Source organism: Scyliorhinus torazame, chromosome 14 (assembly GCF_047496885.1).
Source record: "Scyliorhinus torazame isolate Kashiwa2021f chromosome 14, sScyTor2.1, whole genome shotgun sequence".
Taxonomy (NCBI): Eukaryota; Metazoa; Chordata; class Chondrichthyes; order Carcharhiniformes; family Scyliorhinidae; genus Scyliorhinus; species Scyliorhinus torazame.
This window is the reverse complement of record NC_092720.1, coordinates 122,339,257-122,362,870: the sequence shown is the minus strand read 5'-3', so window position 1 is coordinate 122,362,870 and position 23,614 is coordinate 122,339,257. Positions and strand designations below refer to the sequence as shown.

At 48.2% G+C, this 23,614-nt stretch overlaps 1 protein-coding gene across 1 annotated transcript in view; it reads left to right on the top strand.

Moving 5' to 3' along the window:
• The window catches only part of LOC140389052 (S-arrestin-like), a 155,161-nt gene that overhangs the window by 33,157 nt on the left and 98,390 nt on the right, over positions 1 to 23,614 (top strand). Inside the window, exon 4 of the mRNA XM_072473212.1 lies at positions 21,774 to 21,818. Within this exon, the coding sequence (XP_072329313.1) occupies positions 21,774 to 21,818 (45 nt within the window). The remainder of the gene's footprint in view (positions 1 to 21,773; positions 21,819 to 23,614) is intronic.

Below are 23,614 nucleotides of genomic sequence, written 5' to 3'. Positions count from 1 at the left end.
AGCCTATACTGCTAGCACATGGTGGATGTTTCTGCTACTGACGGTGGGCTCTGTCTGTCTCAGAGGCTGCATCCCGAATGAGCGGGAAAACTAGTGCCCTCTGTCTTTATAGTGACCGTGCCCTAACTGGTGATTGGCTGCTGTGTTGTGTGTATTGATTGGTCTTGCAGTGTGTCAGTCAGTGTGTGTCTCTGCACCATCATATACTGATGTGTAAATTATGGCATCCCCCCTTTTCTAAAAAAAATGTGTGTTTGTGGCAATAAATAATGTACTATGCAAATGTTCCTAACTATGTGTGGCACATGCGAGCATATTTACAGGACTATGTACAGAAACTCTAAGATATTTACATTGGAAGGTGTCTAGTGCAGATGGACAGTATGTAACACAAAATATAACTGGAACAACAGTATGTACAAACCAGTGAGTTAATCAAACAGGGTAACAAGACAATCAGTTCATGAGTTCAGAGTCCATGAATTCAGGCAGTTCATAAATTCAGTCTCTGAGGTGGGCGACGAATTCTGGTTGACCGCCTCAAGGGTGGGTCAGGGGCCACCTGTTCTGGAATGGGCGGGACTGTGCCAGACTCAGAGGGTGGCAGAGCGAAAGGGAGATCTACAAAGTCCGTGACGGGTTCGTCGTGACGGTGAGGCAGGACATGATGATCTGGTGGCGAGCGAGGAAGGAGTCATAGTGCCCGTCTATTTCGGCGAAGAAGAGAGCCATCTTGTAGATGAACCAAAAACGACCTGGGGGCCACTTGTCTGAGCACCACAGCGGTGGCGGACCAACCACCATCGGGAAGTTGGACACGGACCTCGTCATCAGGAGCCAGAGCAGGGAGATCCGTGGCGCGGGCGTCGTACGCCGATTGGTGTTGGGCCCGAGACAACTGCATTCGACGAAGAACCGGAAGGTTGTCCAAGTCCGGGACATGAATGGCCGGCACTGTTGTCCGCAGCGTGCGATTCATCAACAATTGAGCCGGTGACAGGCCGGTAGACAATGGAGCTGATCTGTAAGCAAGCAGGGTGAGGTAAAAATCGGATCCTGCATCGGCCGCCTTGCACAGGAGTCATTTGATAACGTGCACCTCCTTTTCAGTTTTGCCATTGGATTGGGGGTAATGGGGACTGGACGTGACATGTGTGAAGTTGTATCGTTTGGCAAAATTGGACCACTCCTGACTGGCAAAACACGGGCCATTGTCGGACATGACCGTGAGCAGGATGCCATGGCGAGCGAAGGTTTCCTTGCATGCACGAATGACCGCAGTTGAGGTGAGGTCGTGTAGCCTAACTACCTCCGGGTAGTTTGAGAAATAGTCCACTATGAGGACGTAGTCCCGGCCAAGTGCATGGAACAAGTCGATGCCCACTTTGGAACAGGGGGACGTGACCAACTCATGGGGTTGCCAGGTCTCCCTTGGCTGAGCAGGCTGGAAACGCTGGCATGTTGGGCAGTTAAGAACGGTGTTGGCAATGTCCTCATTGATTCCAGGCCAGTACACTGCCTCACGGGCCCGGCGGCGGCATTTCTCCACTCCCAGGTGGCCCTCATGGAGCTGCTCAAGGACAAGGTTCCGCATGCTGTGCGGAATGACGATCCTGTCCAGCTTTAGTAGAATTCCATCTACCACCGCCAGGTCCATCTTTAATGTTCTAGAATTGAGAGCATTGGCCCTTGAGCCACCCGTCGGTCAGGTGGCGCATGACATGTTGGAGCAGGGGATCGTTGGCCGTATCACGACGAATATGGATGAGTCGTTCGTCCGTGGCGGGTAGATTGGATGCGGCGAATGCCACCTGACATCAATTTGGCACACGAAGCCCGCTGGGTCGCAGGGGGACAGATCGGGAGAGTGCATCGGCGACGATGAGCTCCTTACCTGGGGTGCAGACGAGTTCGAAGTCGTACCGCCTGAGTTTAAGGAGAATGCGCTGCAGGCGCAGCGTCGTGTCGTTAAGGTCTTTTTGAATGATATTGACCAGTGGCCTGAGGTCTGTCTCAACTGTGAACTTTGGGAGTCCATAGACATTGTCATGGTATTTGACGACTCCGGTAAGAAGGCCCAGGCACTCTTTTTCAATTTGCGCATAGCGCTGTTCGGTGGGCGTCATTGCACGTGACGCGTATGCGACAGGAGCCCATGAGGAGGCGTTGTCACGTTGAAGGAGCACTGCTCCAATGTCGGACTGACTGGCATCCGTGGAGATCTTTGTTTCTTTGGCCAGATCGAAAAATGCCAACACCGGGGCCTTGGTCAGCTTCGCCCTGAGTTCCCGCCATTCTTGTTCGTGGGTGGAGAGCCATTGGAACTCGGTCGTCTTCTTAACCAGGTTACTGAGAGCCGTGGTGTGGGAGGCGAGGTTAGGGATGAATTTCCCCAGGAAATTGACCATGCCCAGGAAGCGGAGGACTGCCTTCTTGTCCTCCGGTGTCTTCATGGCCTTAATGGCAGATACCTTGTCAGCATCCGGCTGCACGCCAAACTGTGAAATGTGGTCTCCGAGGAATTTAAGTTCTGTTTGACCAAAGGAGCATTTGGCCCTGTTGAGGTGGAGGCCATGCTCATGGATTTGTCGGAAGACACGTTGGAGGCGATCAATGTGCTCCTGTGGGGTGGTTGACCAGACGATGTCATCCACATATACGTGAACCCCTTCGATACCTTCCATCATCTGCTCCATTATTCTGTGGAACATTTCCAATGCAGAGATGATGCCAAACGGCATCCGGTTGTAGCAATACCGGCCAAATGGGGTGTTAAAGGTGCAGAGCTTCCGACTGGATGCGTCGAGTTGGATCTGCCAGAACCCCTTGGATGCGTCTAGCTTGGTGAAAATTTTGGCGCGAGCCATCTCGCAGGTGAGTTCTTTGCGCTTTGGAATGGGATAGTGTTCTCTCATAATACTGCGGTTGAGGTCCTTGGGATCAATACATATGTGTAATTCGCTGGATGGTTTTTTCACGCACACCGTAGAGCTGACCCGGTACCCTGCGAGGTGCGTGCACCACAGGCTTGGCATTTGGTTTTGACAAGATTTTATAAGTGTATGGGAGTGTGCCCATATCCTCGAATACACCGTGGTATCGGGTGATGATGGCGTTCAGCTGTGTCCGAAAGTCAGCATCCTGAGATGCGGAAGCGTCAGCGGGTGACAGGGAATGAACCCTTTGGACAAGGTTTAGAAGTTTGCACACCTGAGCACCAAGCAGGGAGGCTTTAGTGGATCCCACTATTTTGAATGGCAGGTTAACACCTCAAGCTGGCAAGAGCCACTGGCAGCAATGGCATTACCATTATAGTCCAGAAGCTGGCAGGCGGATGGCAGGATGGTAGGCTTGACATGGAGGCTTTCAAGGTCAGACCACGTAATGAGGTTGGCTGAAGCGCCAATGTCCAGGCGGAATCGGATGCGGGATCGGTTGACCGTGAGGGTGGCACACCACTCGTCGGCCGGATCAATGCTGAATATTGGGAGAGAATTGGCTTTTGTCTTCTGGAGCATCTTGTGTTTGGTGATGATGCCCACCCAAAATGGTGATCTATGGTCCTCGGTGTCAAGGTCCGGAATCAAGTCAGAATCGGCGACCGGTGGCTGGATGGCTCAGAAATCCCTGCGTGGCTGGTTGGCACGACGAGAGGTAGTACGCTGAGCAGACCTGGCTGCATAGTGGCCAAGCTTGCCACATTGGAGACAGCGTCGGGATTTTGCAGGACATTGCCGCTTTAAGTGGGCGGAGCCACAGTTGACGCACGTCGTGACGTCAGAACGTTCGGTATGCCACCGCGCATGCGCGATGCGGTCGTACGTAGTGCACGCCTGCGCAGTGCGGTCGTCGGCCTCGCCGTCCCCTCGGTCAGTGCGCTTGCGTGGGAGCCTGCGAAAAGCGGGCGAAATAACCGCTTGAGTTGTTTAATGGCTTGCACCCGCTCTGCCTCGTGGGGACCTTGCCGCACCGTTTCAGCCGCTTGAATGTGCGAGTATCGGTTAGTGGCGTGTTCATGCAGAACGCAGGTCTCGATGGCTATCGCAAGGGTGAGCTGTTTAACCTTGAGGAGCTGCTGGCGTAGGGGGTCCGATCGCGCAACGTAAACGATCTGGTCACGGATCATCGAGTCGGAGGTGGAGCTGTAATTGCAGGACTGCGCGAGGATGCGAAGGTGGGTGAGGAAAGATTGAAAAGGTTCATCCTTACCCTGCAGACGCTATTGAAGGACATAGCGCTCAAAACTTTCATTTACCTCGATGTCACAGTGACTGTCGAATTTGAGGAGGATTGTCTTGAACTTGGATTTGTCCTCACCTTCAGCGAAAGTGAGAGAGTTGAAGATATGGATGGCGTGGTCCCCGGCCGTGGAAAGGAAGAGAGCAATCTTCCTGGCATCTGAAGCAGCTTCCAGGTCTGTAGCTTCAAGGTATAGTTGGAATTGTTGTTTAAAGATTTTCCAGTTCGCACCGAGGTTGCCGGTGATGCGGAGCTGCAGGGGGAGGGCGGACGCTGTCCATATTACCGGATGGTTGATTGCTGGTCGAAGGCAGATCACTTGAAGGTAGGTCTATTAAACTCTAGCATCACATACTGGTACCATGATGTGTTGGGTACTCTGGATCTGTGGAGACTGCGTTTACCTTAGCAGTAACATAGACAGGCTACCAACACTTGTAATAGTACAACTCTATTTTATTTAACTAAGAGCTGTTAAAAATACTTGCACTGTGGTTCGACACTATGTTAGATTGACTGAAGACCTACACCTAACCTGACCAGCAGCTCCTTAAAGTTAATCAGCTCACCCTTACCATCGCCATCGAAACCTGCATCCTCCATGAACACGCCAACAACCGGTACTCCCCTATCAAGGCGGCAGAGATGGCGCGGCAAGGCCCCCACGATGCCGAGCAGGTGCAGGCCGTAAAGCAGCTCCAGGGCCTGAGTCTGGATGAGGGCGGCCATTTCGCACACTTTTCCCGGGTTCCTGCGCATGCGCGCCATGACCAAGGGGTCGGTGAGGCCGACGACTGAACTACTCAGGTGCGCACATCGTTTGACCGCACTGCGCATGCGCGGTGGCGCACGGAGCGTCCTGACGCCGGCGTCATGACATGCAACAACTGTGGCTCCGCCCATTTAAAGCGGCAATGTCCCGCGAAATCTCAACACTGTCTCCAGTGTGGCAAGCTTGGCCACTATGCAGCCCTGCACAGATCTGCTCAACTGCCCAATACACAGCGATTCCAGTCGCAGCGCAGGAACGTCCGGTCAGTACAGCAACCCATTGCAGACTCCGACTCTGACATGGTTCCAGATTCTGACACCGAGAGCCTCACATCCCCATTCCGGGTGGGCATCATCACCAAGCACACGATGCCTTCAGCGAAGAAGGTGAAACAACTCCCAGTACTGGGCATTGATCCGGACGATGAGTGGTGTGCCACCCTCACGGTCAACAAGGCTCGCATATGCTTCAGGCTGGACACCGGCGCTTCAGCGAACCTCATTTCAAAGTCTGACCTTGACGCTATCCATGTCAAGCCAAGCATTCTTCCACCGGCCTGCCAGCTCCTCGACTACAATGGCAATGCCATTGCTGCCAGTGGCTCATGCCAGCTTGCGGTATCCCATCGTTTTTCAGAAGCAACCCTGCGTTTTGAAATTGTAGGAACCAACAGTTCTTCTCTGCTCGGTGCTCGGGCCTGCGAAATCCTGAATCTTGTGCAGCGGGTTCACACCATGTTGTCCGCAGAGGCAACGACCTCGCCAGATATCAACTTCCAATTCTAATTAGATGACATTATAGCACAATATCACAGCATCTTCGAAGGTATGTGTATACTATTTTACCAATACAAGATACTGATGAAGCCAAATGCCACACCTGTGGTTTATGCACCGCGTCGGGTGCCAGCACCCCTCAAGGACCGCCCCAAGCAGCAGCTGCAAGACCTCCAGGACCAGGGCGTCATTTCTAAGGTCACTGAACCCACGGACTGGGTTAGCTCCATGGTCTGTGTCAAAAAACCATCAGGGGAACTTCGCATTTGCATCGACCCCAAAGATTTGAACAGTAACAACATGAGGGAACACTACCCTATACCTAAACGAGAAGAGCTCACCAGTGAAATGGCTCACGCCAAGCTTTTCACGAAGCTGGATGCCTCCAAGGGGTTTTGGCAAATACAGCTGGATGCAACCATCTCAGTTTCTATCTGGTTAACAGCTTCTGGAGTGTCATTAGCTACCTGCTCAAGGATGTCTCGTAGTTCGCGTAGTTCGTATGCATTAGTGGCTATTCCTAATGGTGGCATCATGATTCCCAGCATGTGTGCCCATGTCATAACACTTCGTGTCGACCTGTGATGGGGATGGTCCTGCAATTGCTGAATGTGATGCACATAAGGGACTGCATATCCAAAATAGCAGGAGCCTTCCCAATGTTCTGGTGTGGCCACAGATAAAATACGTGCCGTTATATGCGGTCAGATTTCCTTTACTATCAGTCATCATTCGTCTAATCGGATCCCCTTCCCAGGAGCCTCCACTAGTTTGATTTTCAACTCCTGACCAATCAAAGATGAATAGTCCTTTAGCTGTAAGGTGGAACATAGAGGGTTGCCAATTCAAGGTCTGATCACACTGACACGTGCCAACTGGGTAGGTCCCATATGTTTTATGTTTCCTAAAGCATATGCTACCCTTTGGGACTCCAGTCTAATTGGGAAGGATCAAACAGGGCGTTTGATGTGTTACATTAAACCTAGCCCCCACCATTCCTCAAACCTATTCATATCGTAACCAGCTAATCTCCAATCGAACATATTCTGTGTATCTTCACCACGTCCTGTACTATTTTGTCTTAGAGCCCATTCTGCTATCTCTTTACTGGCGACTGGGATAGGTCGCACAGGGAAGCCCTCCCCCAAGCATCTGGGAATTTGCGTACAAACACAACAACTGAATTTATTTACCCTCTCTGTGTATGAGTGAGACATGTATACTAAGGTGTCAGTATGCAGTTTACCCTCTACATGATGTTGGATTAATATGATAATATAAAAACATCAACTCCGTCATTCTCTTCAGGTTAGCGTTTCGCTAATACTCTCAAAGTTCCTTATGATGTAGTTTACACGAGTTGCGTGGATCCCATCTGGCTTTTCTTTTACTTTAACGGCTGTTCGGGTTGTTAGCAGCACTTGGTAGGGTCCATTCCACCGAGGAGAAAAAGAATCTTTGTTTAGTGCTTTCACATATACTAGATCTCCAGGTTTCAAGGGTGTGTATTTCCCTCTTTTGGATGCATCTAAGCCTTTTGCACCTTTTCATGTTTTTTTTCTTTCTTTTTTTTTCAGCGGTTTCACACATGGCCTGGGCATGCTTTAGTGATGCCTCACCTGCCCATATTACGGCTACTGCCGCTGGAGCCATTGGGGGTTTAGTTCCAGTTGTCATGGGACGTTCCAATTATTTTCTCATACGGGGTTAAACCCATATTACGATTTCTCTGATTTCTCAGGGCATACATCACTATGGGTATGGCATCTGGCCATAGCAGCCCATTTTGTTGACACACTTTTGTAACTGCAGTTTTAATTATTCCATCCGCCCTTTCCACCATTCCTGAGGATTGTGGCTGATATGGATATGCAATTTCCAATCAAATCCCATGGCTTCTGTCAGGGCTTTGGTCAATTTGCTAGTGAAATGAGTTCCCCTGTCACTGTTAATACCCATTGGTATCCCAAACCTAGGTATTATTTCCTTTAACCATTCTCTGCTACCAGAATATTTACCATTGTTCTAGCATCATCTCTTTTGGTTGGAAAAGCCTCTACCCACCGTGAAAACATGTCCACTATCACCGATTATTCCTTTGACAAATCATACATGCACTTCAACTTCATCTTCACTCTTTGATATCTCCTCTTGTCTTAACCTGGGACTTTGCGACCGGGTTACTACACAATCCGGAAAAATCCCAGGATATCCGTCCTTCAACACTTCAGTTGTCTGATTTTCCACTGGCTTATCAACCACAGTAGGCATCACTCCCACCTGCGATCCAGCTATATCATTACCCAAGATAAACTGTATTCCTTGACAAGATAGTTTCTCTATTATTCCTACTACCACTTCACCACTCTTCATTGGACTTTCCAACCTTACCTTATATAATGGAACACTACTCCTCTCACCCTGAATTCCACATATTACCACCTTTTATGGCAACATTCTTCCCAGACTACATAACTCCTCATCTCCCACCATCAAAGATTGACTAGCTCCCGTATCTCTTAAAATTGTGACTTCATTACCTGCTCCTCCTAATACACATGAGTAAACTTTACCCACACAAGTAAATTCTTTATAAATATCTGGCACCTTCTTATCAATCAACTCTTGATCAGGCTGTACAATCTTTTGCACTTCCTTCGCTTCACTTGGGTTTTCCTTTACCACTTTAACAAACCCCACATCAGCCTTCCCAGTGGTTTCTTCAACCACCAACACTGTGACTTTACATGGCCTAGTTTACTACAGTGAAAACATTTGAAACTTTTGGCACTCTCCTTATTATCTCCCATCAGATCACCTTTACCTTTACCACTTGAGTATTTCTCATGACCCCAGTTTCTATCCCTCACAGGCTGAAACTGATGTCGGAAACCAAACTTTGATTTATGCACTAATTCATAATCATCTGCCATTCCTGCTGCTAGTCTAGCTGTTTTAACCCTCGGTTCTTCCGCATGAGTTCGCACTACATCGGGAATTGAATTTTTAAACTCCTCCAAAAGTATAATTTCTCTGAGAGCTTCATATGTTTGGTTTATTTTCAAAGCCCTTATCCACCTATCAAAATTGTCTTGATAGCAATCTGCTTTTAGCCAAGAGCGATGCTCCTGTAGAGAGGCTTGCTCCTGTGCCTGTTTTAACTTTGGTTCTGTTGTGGTGGACGGAGGTTCAACTGCAGAAGCTTGTAGTTGTGGCTGCTGTTTGAGAGCCACTTTTTTGCTATTTTATCAGCAAATCTATTGCCGCATGAGACTTCATCGTCTGCAGTAGTATGCGCTTCACACTTTAAAACGGCTATCTTGCTGGGCAACTGAACAGCATCTAGTAAATTTAAAACCAATTTAGCATGTTTAATAGGTTGGCCGGAAGAAGTTATGAATCCCCTGTTTTTCCATAATTGGCCAAAATCATGTACTGCCCCAAAAGCGGATCGGGAATCAGCATAAATATTGACTGTTTTATTTTTAGCTAGAATACATGCTTTAGTAAGGGCAAACTATTCGGCCACTTGAGCAAACATTCCCGAAGGCAGAGCAAAAGCTTCCACTATCTTGACTGGAGTTACTATTGAATCACCGGCCAGGAGGGTCATATCATTTGGTCGGTTTGCTGACCCATCGGTGAAAACGATGATGTCTGGATTTTCTCGTGGGTGAATCAGGTTGAGGGGTTGTGGTGGCTTCAACCAATAGTAAACAGTCATGGTCATACATATGTTCTGTTTCCGAGGGCGCGGATAAGAGTGTAGCAGGGTTGGCAGCTGGCGCTCGCTTGTAGGTAAAGTTGGTTTTAGAGAGAATTACTTCATAGTGTGTCGAGCCGCAGTAAAACGCTGCATTGCAGATGAATTAAGCAGCAGCAAAACTGATGATTTTTTTTTTACTATGGCCGCTGTGGCTGCTACTGCTCTTAAGCAATTTGGCATACCGTTTACCACACCGGGTAATAGGCAAGGGGTCTTTTCCCTCCTCAATGCTCTTGCACCAGGACCACTGTTGCAAATCTCCCTGCTTCATTCACAATAAGAGTAAAGGACTTGCTGAAATTAGGAAGTCCCAAGGCAGGGGCGCTAATCATGGCTTGTTTCAAATTACGAAATGCTTGCTCCCTCTCTGGTAATAACTGAAGGGGGGTCCTGTAAGGTAGCTTTGTGCAGTACTGCGTCCATCTCCCTAAAGTCCGGTATCCACTGCCTGCAATAGCCCACCATTCCGAGGAAGGTAAAGGTTTCCTTTCTCGTGCGTGGAGTTGGAACCCTTGCTACAGCCTGTATTCTTTCAGACCCAAGCCTCCGCTGTCCTTGCTGCAGCTGAAATCCCAAATACTGAACTGTCTCCTTACAGAATTGCAGCTTGTCCATTGAGGCCCTATGCCCTCTTTCTGCCAGATGTGATAATAACAAAAGGGTATTCTGTTGACAAACTAGCTCTCCCTTTGAGGCTTTCAATAAATTGTCATCATATTGAGGGAATGTTGAGCCTGCAGACAACTGGCACTTGTCCAAGTCTCTTTTAATACTGTTGATTCCGATATGTAAAGGCAAATAGATATTGACCTTCCGGGTGCAATGGTATGGAGAAAAAGGCTGAGAAAGTATCTGTTGTTGGTGGTATAGAAGACAAAATGACATTTGTGTCTGGCACCAATGGAGCAATAGTGATAACGATTTTATTGATGGCTCTGAGATCTTGTCCAAACCACCACTCGGTGGGACTTCCTACCTTTGGAATGGGGAGTATAGGGGTGTTACAGGGGCTTTGTGTTCTCTTCAGCAGCTCTTGCTGTAATAGTGCATTGATCACTCCCTCTATCCCTTTTTCGGCTTCCGGTGCCAACCTGTATAGTTTTAAGCAGGGCAGGGCAATGTTCTTCTGTAACTGCACCTATGCGCTGGGGCAGAATGTACTTTTCCAACATGATTTTTATGTTGGGCCCATAGGTGTGGCAGTACCTGGGCCAGGATTGAAGGGAGTAAATTATGGCTCTCTTGGGGAGGTTGTTTCTTTCAAATGTAGCGGGCCATTGCTCCTCTTTCCAGGTCACTCTGCCCTCCTGTTTGCCATAAAATTCTATCAGGCAATTTTGTCCATCCATTTCAATATAAATCCCAGGTATTACTTTTTTCATTTGGCCTCTTTGGTCACTTCTCCTATTTGCTTTGCCTTAGCGGGATGTCTTATGGCCAATGTTAAATGGGGTTCTGAAGTTAAATCCTAAAAAGGTCCCTCTGCTATGGGTCAACTGTACTAACATTCCTAATCCCATAACACCGTAAAATAAAAAGGAGTGACATACAATGATGTCTGCTTTCCTAAGTGACATTGCGCTTGTAAATTGTATGCGTGCTCATCCTCACGAGCATACCAAGCCGTGCAATGGGTCACTATATTCTCTCATCTGGACTCTATCAGGTGTTTTAATAGCTGTGCCCAAGGGTCATTAATCGTTTGTACAACTTCCTGCAGTTAAAATTTAAAACATTTTTTTTTAACAGTGGTACTGTAAGGATTAACGTTCAGCTGCCAGCATAGAACACAGACACAGAGCGATCGGGCGTAGGCTCAGAAGTTATTAAATTTTGCAGCTGGTGAGCTCATATTTGAGACAGTTCTATAAACATTCCATTATCAATGCGATGTATTACCGCTCCTAATTTGCAGAGTGTCTGCCTGCCTAACAGGGTCAGGTGTCGCTAGTTGCGGTACATCCTTCCTGGGGGTTAAATGCTTCTTGGCCCCTTGCATAATAGCCTCTTTCCCTCTATTTGCGAACAAGTGTTCGAGGGACTCATTTCCTTCATTTAAATGGTTATCATTATTGGGAACCCAGCCCCCATTTATGCCGGGTGGGATCCCATCGTTCAAAGCAAAGATGCACCATAAGAGTATTTTAGAAGCAGCAAAACAGCCCTTGGGAGGAGGCTATGAATAGCACACATTTAAGTCAATTTCCAATGATTGATTTTATAGGCATTAGCTATTCTTAGAGACGTATATTTTTTCTTTGTCAATTCAGAAAAGATCAACTGTCTGCTGAAATGGTTAATGTTTCCTGCAGAATCTAAGGGGCGGAGAACTTGGCATGATGCCATTTATGTTTTTTCACGTAATCTAAAAACTTATTCATATTCAATTACTTTTATTCATAAAGGCGCTTTCTTTTAAACTGATCGTAATTTCCAATGTTTCCGTTCATGAGAGAAATCTCAACAAAAATCACTTAAGTTATAATCTCTGACTCACAAAGACAGACGATAAAAAATACAACCCACTTCATGCTTTGACTAAAATTAATTGGTTAAACAAAACCCACAGATTCTCACAGTTCACAAATATCACAGTGAACCGTTAGCCTTATCTCACGGCTACAGAAAATCTGAATTCCCTTTCTCTCCAGGAACTCATCTGTTACGCTTTTATCTTAATCTTCTATTTACTTTTACTCCCCTGATTTTTTTTCCGAGAGGGGGTCAGCTTCCTTAGATTCCTATGGGGGACATATAGGTTTTCCTACCTCATTCCGCTGCTTTGCGATTGTTTCTTTTTACTTTCGTACTCATTTTGACTCCCTTATCTGTCCTCTTTAAGGAGTTCACCTTCTTTCTCGCTCCGGATATCTTTATCGAGGCTTCGGGATGACCTGTGAGGGGGTGTCGGGTTTAGTGCTCATCGTTCCTTCTGCAAAATACTTTAGAACATATGTATAACAATAACAACGACCGCGGAAATCATTTACAAATACTACAGGGAGCGCACACCGGTGTTTATCCTTTCACGAACCTCAAAGTCTTTTTTTTTTTAAATTTACTCGAAGGCACCTTTTTCTTCCCATGCAGCTATCATTAATTTATTAATTAAGATAACTCTACTAGCATGTGTCACTGGCCAGTAATTAAGGCTGCCGAGCCGCAGGCCCCCTTTCAGCTGGGGTCACGCTATGGCTCTCTCCCTTTCAGCTGAGAGAGTCCTGTTTAGAGATTCGTTTCGGGGTTCACCTCCCGTTAAATTAGGGAAACTGCATTGACTACGCCAATTTGTCGTGGAAATCATAATAAAGACAAATTCCTCGAGGTTCGATTTAAGGAAATTTATTTACACAAATATACTTGTGGAGAGAGAGTGTTTCAGCTGCAAAGCCAAGGCACTGCACTCTGAGTTATGCAGTCAAAAACCATTATATTTATAGTGTGAAATAAACAACTTTGTAGAGATAAAGCTTGGGAACATACGCAAGAGGAAATATGAACATTTTGCCCTTGGTTTAAAAACAATTCGAGTATGCATTTTGTTGTCCTTCGGAAGAACAACTTATTATCATAATAATGCAGAGTACAACACACTAAGCAGTATTTAGTTTACATTACTTGACCTACTTATTTTCGCTCAAAAGCAGTGTTAAAATATAGTCAATATTCCCAGCATGGTTCTAAATTGGTAACTCATTAACTTCCCTTCCACAAGAGCCAAATGCTCGTTCGGTCAAGCAGAAATAAAGTTCCTTGGCGACCATATTTTGCAGTTCGGTGTGCGGCCAAATGCAGACAAGGTAGCGGCGATCAACGCCATGAAGACCCCGGAGGACAAGAAGGCGGTCCTCCGCTTCCTAGGGATGGTTAATTTCCTTGGGATGTTTATCCCCAACCTTGCATCACACACCACAACTCTCCGCAATCTTGTCAAAAAAACTACGGACTTCCAGTGGCTCCCCGCTCATGAGCAAGAGTGGCGTGAGCTCAGGGCAAAACTCACCAAGGCCCCGGTACTGGCATTTTTCGATTACACCAAGGAGACAAAGATCTCCACCGACGCGAGCCAGGCTGGCATTGGGGCAGTACTCCTCCAGCGGGACGAATCCTCCTCCTGGGCCCCAGTCGCATCTGCCTCTAGATCCATGACGCCTACTGAGCAACGATATGCTCAGATTGAAAAAGAATGCCTGGGTCTCCTCACAGGGATTGACAAATTCCATGATTACGTGTATGGACTCCCCAAATTCACGGTCCAGACAGACCACAGGCCTTTGGTTCACATCATCCAAAAAGACCTCAATGATATGACGCCACGGCTACAACGTATCCTCCTCAAACTCCGCCGCTATGATTTCGACCTGGTCTACCCAGGCAAAGAGCTCATTGTGGCTGACGCACTCTTTAGATCCATCACCACGCCGTGTGAGCAGTCGGAATTTGTCAGATAGACGCTCAGGTGAAGTTTTGTGCATCCAACTTTCCGACCACTGATGAAAGGGTCGTGCAAATCCGTCAGGAAATGGCCAGGGATCCTTTACTCCAGCGGGTGATGCGACGTCTCACGGAGGGTCGGCAAAAGGAGCAGTGCCCCCAGTTTTATAATATAAAGGACGATCTAGCGGTAGTGGACGGCACATTAATGAAGCTGGACAGGATAGTAATCCCACAGAGCATACGCGAGCTGGTCCTCGGCCAAATCCACGAGGGTCACCTGGGCGTCGAAAGTGCCCAACCGGGGTGAGTGTCTCTGGGATGGTGGAGGGTGTTGGAGACAGCTATGATGAGAAATCTGTGTCATCCTCAGACTCGAGCTTCGGAGTGTCCTGTGTCTCGGGTGGAGGGCTGGTGTCGGAGCTGCTCTCGTCGTCAGTGCTCAGCTCAGGGGATTGGGGGGCTCCGGCTGTGGCACAGGCTGGGAACGGCGAATGCCAGATGTACTCGCCCCATCACCAGCCATGCTATTCTCCGCTTCCCGACACGTGTCTCCTTGCTCGAAAGTCTGGATCTTACTTGTTCGACTTTTACTTTTACTATTTTTCCGACTCCGTGGCTGTTTCGAATGCATTTCCTTGGATGGTTGTTAGTTTGGGGTGAGGGTGGGGGAGTTTTTGTTACTTTGGTATCTGATTTACGGGTTAAAAAGGGCTAAATTGTAGTTCTCGAGGGAGAGACAACTTTCGTTAGACCACTCAACACATTGCCATGTTGCTAACTTTTTGGTTGGTTCAATTGGCTGTTTTATAACCTTTGCTCTCGAGTCGCCAGGTATCTTTATGATACTGCCACGAGGTTCAAGTCCAAGTAATGATCAATAACTCACTACACCGATTAGTAAGATTCAAACCAAAGCGCATTTATTATACACAGTAATCGCTACTCATGCACAAATTCTACGTCTAAGCTACTTCTACATCCAGCAGACCTATACTTAACTTCGGACTGGCCCACCAGGTCAGGGGAACAAATGGCCTTCCGTTCGGGTTCTGAGTCTGCGGGATTTGAAGTTGGTACGGATTGGTAGCTAGGAGAACCTATCTCGCAGCGAGCGTTGACTTAAGACTTACGATCTCTCGGCGGCAACTGCATCGGTCACGGTCAAGGTTGGTTCGCATTGCTGGGTGACCCGGGCAGGAAGAAGAGAGCGAGTTGAACTTGGGGGCTTAACTTTATAGTCCCCAGGGGCTTCCCGGGGCAGATCCCGTACCTGGTCCCAAGTTGTCCCAATCGCTTGGTTCGATTTCTCCAATACTGGAGCGGTTCCCTAATCGATGGGCGGTCTCGAGGTGTCCGCTAACCTCTTTTGTGTTGGCTCCTGCTGGCGCCGGGGAGTCTGGCTTTGCTTTGTTTATCCCAAATGTTTCGATTGCACCCGGGGATTGCGCATTAGTATGTAGATGGCTGCTACATTATTATGCTGATGGTCGCTGGTATCGATGCTGTCTGGGCTTTTGCAGAGTTAAATACACAGCAAACCTGCACCTGCTGGTTTCTGCCTGTGTTGGCTGAATTTCCCTTCAGTCTTTGCCGTTCGCCATTTTGAATCGGGACTTGGCCAACTCAGGTGGCTACAGCCACCACCGGAAATCTTTAATAATACATTAACCTGAGCCCTCGGCAAAACATTACATCGCCAGCATTAACCACCCTGAATATGAAACAGCTCCAAATTAATACATCTATATAATACACACAATGTAATATTTTTCATGGGCTGGATTCTCCGGTCGTCGATGCCGAGATCGCGTTCGGCGAGCGGCTGGAGAATACGAGTTCCCAACCAAATCGGGGGCGGCGCCGCATTCGTGATGCTCCGCCCCTCCAAGGCGGCGTACTCTACAAGTACGTCACATGCCGTATCGACGGCCTCAGGATGTTGCCTGAGGCCCGCCCTGATGATCCACCCCGACCCGCCGAGTTCCTGACGGCGTGGGATACATGTCGTCTCACCCGTCAGGAACTCGGCGTGGCAGCTGCAGACTCAGTCCAGCACCACCACTGTCGGGGAGGGGCCGGTCCGCGGGCATGGGGGGGACATCAGAGGGGGGGGTCATTATTCAGGGCTGGGGGCACTTTAGTGAGAGTGATCCGAGGTGCGCGAGCCTGCCAAGTGGGGGGGGGGGACTATTTTGTGGGCAAGGTCTGCGAGCAGCTGGTGCCTTGTAATACGGAGCGGCCGCTGCAGGCCACCGCCATGCGCATGCGCGGCCACGGACCCGGCAATTCTCTGGGGCGTATCGGTAGCTAGAGCCGGGTGCTCTACCTAGCCCCAAGCAAAACAGGGAATAGGTAGCCATTTTGTGCCATTCTTTCTGGCATAAAATGCCACCGTTCCTGTGGTGTTGGGTGTTCTGAGGTACAGATGAACCAACACGGTTGTATTTGGTACAACGCTGTTTTATTTCAACTTGTTATTTACAGATCTGTCCTGGTACTCAGCACGTGGTGACTCTCTGAGTGTCTTGTTAATCAGGTCCTGTCCTTGTCCTGGTCTCCAGATCTACTGGCCACCAGGTGTCGTGTTTCTTCTCTTATACTGTCTCTGTCCTTGTCTGTGATTGGCTGTCGTGTTATGTGTGCTGATTTGTCTGTTGGTCTGTCTATCATGATGTGTGTGTTTGAATATCATGACATCCCCCCTTTATTTACAAGATTATGTGCCTACGTGGTTATAAATATGAATGTGTCCTGAGTGCAGCTAAAAGTGTGTGTGCGTGATATTTACAGCAGGTACATGTGGCGTAACTATATACATGGGGCGATGTCGGGTGTGTCATGCTAACGAGGTTGTACCATAACAAAACAAGAAGCTAAAACTTTGAAGTGTGGTCCGGTCATACGAGATCTGGAATGATAAAACAGTAACATGTTACAATACAATATACAATAGTTTCTAAACTTTAACGTGTGAACAGTCTCATAGGCCCAATCTAGTAGGTGTGCGACGAATTCGGGTTGACCGCCTCAAGGGTGGGTCGAGAACCACCGGCTGAGGTGCGAGCCTGGCCACGGGTGGCGACAGAAGTGGCATGGTCTGTGGCAGCTCCACGAAGTCACTATCAGGAACCATCGGAGGACGCGGCGTCTGTGTGTGGTTCCGTTGCGAGCGTGGAAGTAGGCGAAGGGCTCGCCGATTGCGCCTACGCACCGATCCGTCCGTCATGCATACCAGGAACGAGGTGGAGTCTTTTTTCTTTTTATGTTTGTGGTGGTGCCGTCGGATGGCATCTTGTAGCTGATGGGTCGTTGACATTGAAGAGGTACCATCAACAATATCATTCAAGGTGATGAATGTGCCAGATGTTGAAGTCGGATGAGACTGTGCACACTGGTTCTGGCCACATGCTGTGCTGGAAGGGTGATTCTGCTGAGAAGCGTTGAAGCATGTCGCTTTGGAGACAGAATTGCTGCTCGCATCAATGTCTGGTGATGGTGTGAAACTAGAACCTTGCATCTGATAGGAAAACGCTATCTGGCCAGGCTGTGGTGCAGCAAATCCTGGGCAGTAACTAAGGCATCCAGTCTGTAGTGCAGATTGCGCTGGCGGTAGTCCTCCTTCAGTCTTGATTCCATTAGTGGGCAATCCGCAGTGCTGGCCTGTTTGAGAATATGCTGCATAGACTGCTGGCTGCTGCAGGCTTGAATACTGGGTTTGTCCAGCACGAGCTGTCATTGGCCGCACTGTCGGTGTGGAACAAATGTGTGGACATAGCTGTGGTGTAAATTGGTGTATTCCTCTTGGACTGTCGCTGCTGCTTGTTATTGCTGACCCAGTGTGATTGTCACGAGATCCATCTCCTGTCGTGGCATCTGCTGTCACCCTGAGCGTGCCATCACTGAGGTTGCGACACTGCCTGTCTGGAGTAAAGTCTGGCTTACGTGAATCAGAGTCGGCGTTTGGTTGCTCCCCATCTGGAGTCTGCTCTGTTTTTTGTTGATGCTCCCCGTCCGGAGTCTTAGCAGGTTCACTGGAGTCAGCTGAGATTTCTTGAAGCTGCACTTCAGGAGTCGGAACATGCAGGAATGCATTGACTAGTGGAGAGGTTCGAGCAATTGAGGGTGGAAATAGTGTGGTGTCACCGTAGTTACCAGTGGTCTCACCGTGATCGTCGAGTGCCTCTGTATGCACGAGCTGAGGTCTGTCACTTTGCACCTTTTGCATGGGAAGTGGGATGCTGTCGTCACTCGTTTCACATACCGTGGATAGATCCTCAGTAGCTGCTTGCTGTTCACTAGGGTTGGGTAAATTGTCAGCGTTTTCATCTGGTGGTGCAAACCATGGCGGTGGACTGTCATTGTCTTGCCGTTGTCCTTCATTTTGGGCTTTTCTTCTTTGGAATTTTAAATCTTCCCCCAGACATTGCAGAACCTTGTTCATTTCCCTCAATTTCTCCCATATGTAGGGCATCAAATGTTGGATCCAATGTTTCTTTCGTCATTGTACTAGTTTCCAAAGAACAGTCCGTTTCAATTTTCTTCTCAGTTACTTCATATGTATCTTTTTCTAATGTACATGCCTTCATAGTCTCTGGGTCTGATTTTGCTGGGACTGGCATAGTCACAGTCTCTCTTTTACTGTTCTCAATTGCCCACATTCTACTCCCCAGACATAAATGCTTACTCTCTGGAGTAAATGTGGTACAATGGATAATCGGGTCGACCTTATCTGCATGTTCACCATCACTGGAAACACAATTGGTTCACTTGAAACTGCTGCGGGTTTTGAGTGCTTTGTCTGGCTACTCGATGTCGGTGTCCTCAGGATTCTTGCTCCAATGTTCTGCTCATTTATCAGTGGAGTGTGCATAGGTTCAATGCGATTAATATTCCCCTCAGGGTTTGAAGAGTCATTACTGACTAACTGCTGATCTCCGAAGTTGGGATTTTGCGGTTTTGTGTTGAAGGGAGACAGTTGTCCCTGCTATAGATATGATTCAGGTTGTGTTATTTCCATTAAATGAGGATCAATGTCTTGTCCATTTTTTTTGATCCGTACTAAAACAATGGCAATTCTCAGTCTGCTCCTTGCAAGTTAGACATACAAGTAATTTCTTTAGCAAATCCTCAGCATCCTTCTGTGACTGTGCAGCATTATTAATATCTCTTCGGCTATAATGATCCTGAAGGTCAGCGCATAATCCTTTTTTCCTTGGGCTTGGAAGAGGCGATTCCTTTGGCTTGTCTTCATTTGGGATTGAACAGTCATCAGCGCTGTGCCCTTCATTGTAGCATGAGAGACCGTCATGGTCGTCCTGCTGTGCAGTGGAGCATGGTAGACTGTTATAGCCTTCTTGCTGTTTACGTGAGCATGGCAGACTTGCATCGTCTGCCGCTAGTTGGTCAGAGGAGGTTGCTAGACCCTCATGGTCTTGTTCCTGCAAGGACTGCGCATCGGAGTCATGCGTTTCTGCCATTGTGGAGTCTGTCCACGAGCTTGCTGTGGAGTCATGTGATACTGGAGTCACTTCTTGTGCATGCAAGGACTGCGGTGTGGAGTCTTGCATGTCTTCTTTCGTAGAGTCGGGAACCCTGAGCGGGGCGTGGACCACGCTCTGTGTGGCAGCAGGCCGCTCTCTGTGGGCTTGCACTGCTCTCTGTCTCTTAATTTCATGCTGCAGCATCATCCTGCACTGATGAGTTGGGACGTCATATCTGCTGGGTTGAAGATCCTCAGATCCGAAAAGTGAATCCGCATCTGCGTCGGATTCAATGTGGGGGTCGCCAATGTTCAACACGAAAGGTTCGTCCGAGTCGTAGTCGTATAGGACCACGGAGCTGTCATTGGGCTCACGAGGTCCAGAAAAAATGTAAAGATCGGTATCGAAGTATTCGAGGTCGGAATCATCGGTTTGTGCGTAGGTAACTGCTTGTTGCAGGGTTCTTCGGAGGTTAAATTCATTTCCTGGTTCAATTTGAGGCATTGTGCTGTCATTCCAGGTGAAGGAAGGTTGTTTTACAGCTTTAAAAGATTTTTGTTTTTTTGATTTGGGACGTTTCCCCGTTAAATTGGATTTGGGACGTTTCCCCTTTAAATTGGTGCGGTCTGGGGCCTCTGACGTCATGACGCGCGTGAAGTAGCACGTAGGAAGCGATTACGCATGCGCAGATCGATGTTGCTTCACCGATGGCCATTTTCTTGATTGCGCATGCGCATCGTCTCGCGCATACGCAGACGAAACTTCCTGTTCTGCGCACTTCTCGCGCAACTGCGCTAGTGTAATACCTTTAGCAAGATGGCCACCGACCTCGACCCAAATCTCTCTCAGGTCCGGGATTTCGGCCTCCGGATTCCGGCCTCGAGGTGAGTACAGCCGCTTTTCTTACCTTTAGCAAGATGGCCACCGACCTCGACCCAAATCTCTCTCAGGTCCGGGATTTCGGCCTCCGGATTCCGGCCTCGAGGTGAGTACAGCCGCTTTTCTTACCTTGGAGTGTGTTTTCCTCACAGTACTTGGCGAATTTGTCCAGGACTGCCTGGAAATCGTACCTGTTTTGCCCCATGGAGAACTTGAATTTTTAAAAGATTTCTTCTGCTCTTGCACCGGCGATGGTGAGGAGAAACTCTATTTTTTCATCATCGGCCAGGTCTTTGAGTTCGGCTGCCACCAGGAAGAATTCAAACACTTGCCGGAATCGCTGCCAGTTTTCGCGGAGATCGCTGTGGCACTGGAGCGGCTGCGGAACCGGGAGCTCGTACATCTTGCCTGGGTATTGCTGGTTGTCTCTGTACGCTGAGGTATGGCGGCAGGTATCGATCCACTCACTAGGTACCATGTGGTGTTGGGTGTTCTGAGGTACAGATGAACCAACACGGTTGTATTTGGTTCAACGCTGTTTTATTTCAACTTGTTATTTACAGATCTGTCCTGGTACTCAGCACGTGGTGACTCTCTGAGTGTGTTGTTAATCAGGTCTTGTCCTTGTCTCCAGATCTACTGGCCACCAGGTGTTGTGTTTCTTCTCTTATACTGTCTCTGTCCTTGTCTGTGATTGGCTTTCGTGTTATGTGTGCTGATTTGTCTGTTGATCTGTCTATCATGATGTGTGTGTTTGAATATCATGACAGCTCCCATGCCGGCATGGGGACATATCCCCAGATTCGGAGAAACCAGCCCTCAATCTAATTAATCCCAGTTCAAAATATCTTCACTGCAATCTTTCTTCAATAAAACCCATTATAACATAATCCAGCCCCAAATAAGTGATCTCCATCATAACATATCCTCAATGTACATCTCTCAAATAATACATCTGTATAATGCAGGGTGAATTCTGGCTTCTGTTGATGTGACACAGTCACTATGTTGATTCCTGGCAGGCAGGTAGTTGCAGTGCCACTGCCTGCTACCTGTCCCACCCGCACTGGTTTTCTGACTGATATGGAAACTGCACGACCCATTCAGGTCGCAGTCTGTGGTACTGCCTACCACATTCTTGCAGGATTAGCAGTGGGGTGCACCACAAGGCACGCCACAATTTTTGGATGGGAGGGTTGTCACTGATTCTGGGCTGAGTCACAGTGGTTAATGAGAGGCCTGGCACTCGGGCTGGTGTGGAGCGATCCGCGTGTCCCTTCATTTGTTATTAGGAGATGTGGGGCTGTTAATCCATGAATTACACAGTGTTCCTGAGCTTGTTAATGAGGCTAGTTGGAGCAGGATGAACAAGACAACATGGCCAGGCTGGTTTCAGCAACTGATTTTGTCTGATTTCCCTGCAGATGGCGTGCTTGTATTGGATACTGGCTACATAAAGAACAGGAAAGGTGAGAAATCCTCTCTTTGTTGAACAAAATAATAATCTGAACTGCCTACACAGATTCTTGCCTTTCTGTAAGTTTTGACTCTAGAACATAGAACATACAGTGCAGCAGGAGGCCATTCGGCCCATCAAGTCTGCACCGACCCACTTAAGCCCTCACTTCAACCCTATCCCCGTAACCCAATAACCCCTCCTAACCTTTTTGGTCACTAAGGGCAATTTATCATGGCAAATACACCTAACGTCTTTGGACTGTGGGAGGAAACCGGAGCAGCCGGAGGGAAACCACGCAGACAGAGGAAAAACGTGCAGACTCCACACAGACAGTGACCCAACGGGGAATCGAACCTGGGATCCTGGCGCTGTGAAGCCACAATGCTAGCCACTTGTGCTACCGTGCTGGCCTAATCAGAGAAGAGATACACTGAACCCTCGTAGATACACTAAACCACCGCAGATACACTAAACCACTGCAGACACAGTGAACCCTTGCAGATACACTAAACCACCACAGATACACTAAACCACCACAGATACACTAAACCACCGCAGATACAGTGAACACTCGCAGATACACTAAACCACCGCAGATACACTAAACCACCACAGATACACTAAACCACCGCAGATACAGTGAACACTCGCAGATACACTAAACCACCGCAGATACACTAAACCACCGCAGATACAGTGAACCCTCGCAGATACACTAAACCACCGCAGATACACTAAACCACCACAGATACACTAAACCACTGCAGACACAGTGAACCCTTGCAGATACACTAAATCACCGCAGATACACTAAACCACCACAGATACACTAAACCACCGCAGATACAGTGAACACTCGCAGATACACTAAACCACCGCAGATACACTAAACCACCGCAGATACAGTGAACCCTCGCAGATACACTAAACCACCGCAGATACACTAAACCACCGCAGATACACTGAACTCTCGCAGATATACTCAACCCTCGCAGATACACTGAACCCTCGCAGATACACTGAACTCTCGCAGATATACTCAACCCTCGCAGATACACTGAAACCTCGCAGATACACTGAACACTCGCAGATACATTGAACTCTCGCAGATACACTGAACCAATGCAGATACACCGGACCCTCGCAGATACACTACACCACGGCAGAGAAATTGAACCCTCGCAGATACACTGAACACTCGCAGATACATTGAACTCTCGCAGATACACTGAACCAATGCAGATACACTGAACCCTCGCAGATACAGTGAACACTCGCAGATACACTAAACCACCACAGATACACTAAACCACCACAGATACACTAAACCACCGCAGATACAGTGAACACTCGCAGATACACTAAACCACCGCAGATACACTAAACCACCACAGATACACTAAACCACCGCAGATACAGTGAACACTCGCAGATACACTAAACCACCGCAGATACACTAAACCACCGCAGATACAGTGAACCCTCGCAGATACACTAAACCACCGCAGATACACTAAACCACCACAGATACACTAAACCACTGCAGACACAGTGAACCCTTGCAGATACACTAAACCACCGCAGATACACTAAACCACCACAGATACACTAAACCACCGCAGATACAGTGAACACTCGCAGATACACTAAACCACCGCAGATACACTAAACCACCGCAGATACAGTGAACCCTCGCAGATACACTAAACCACCGCAGATACACTAAACCACCGCAGATACACTGAACTCTCGCAGATATACTCAACCCTCGCAGATACACTGAACCCTCGCAGATACACTGAACTC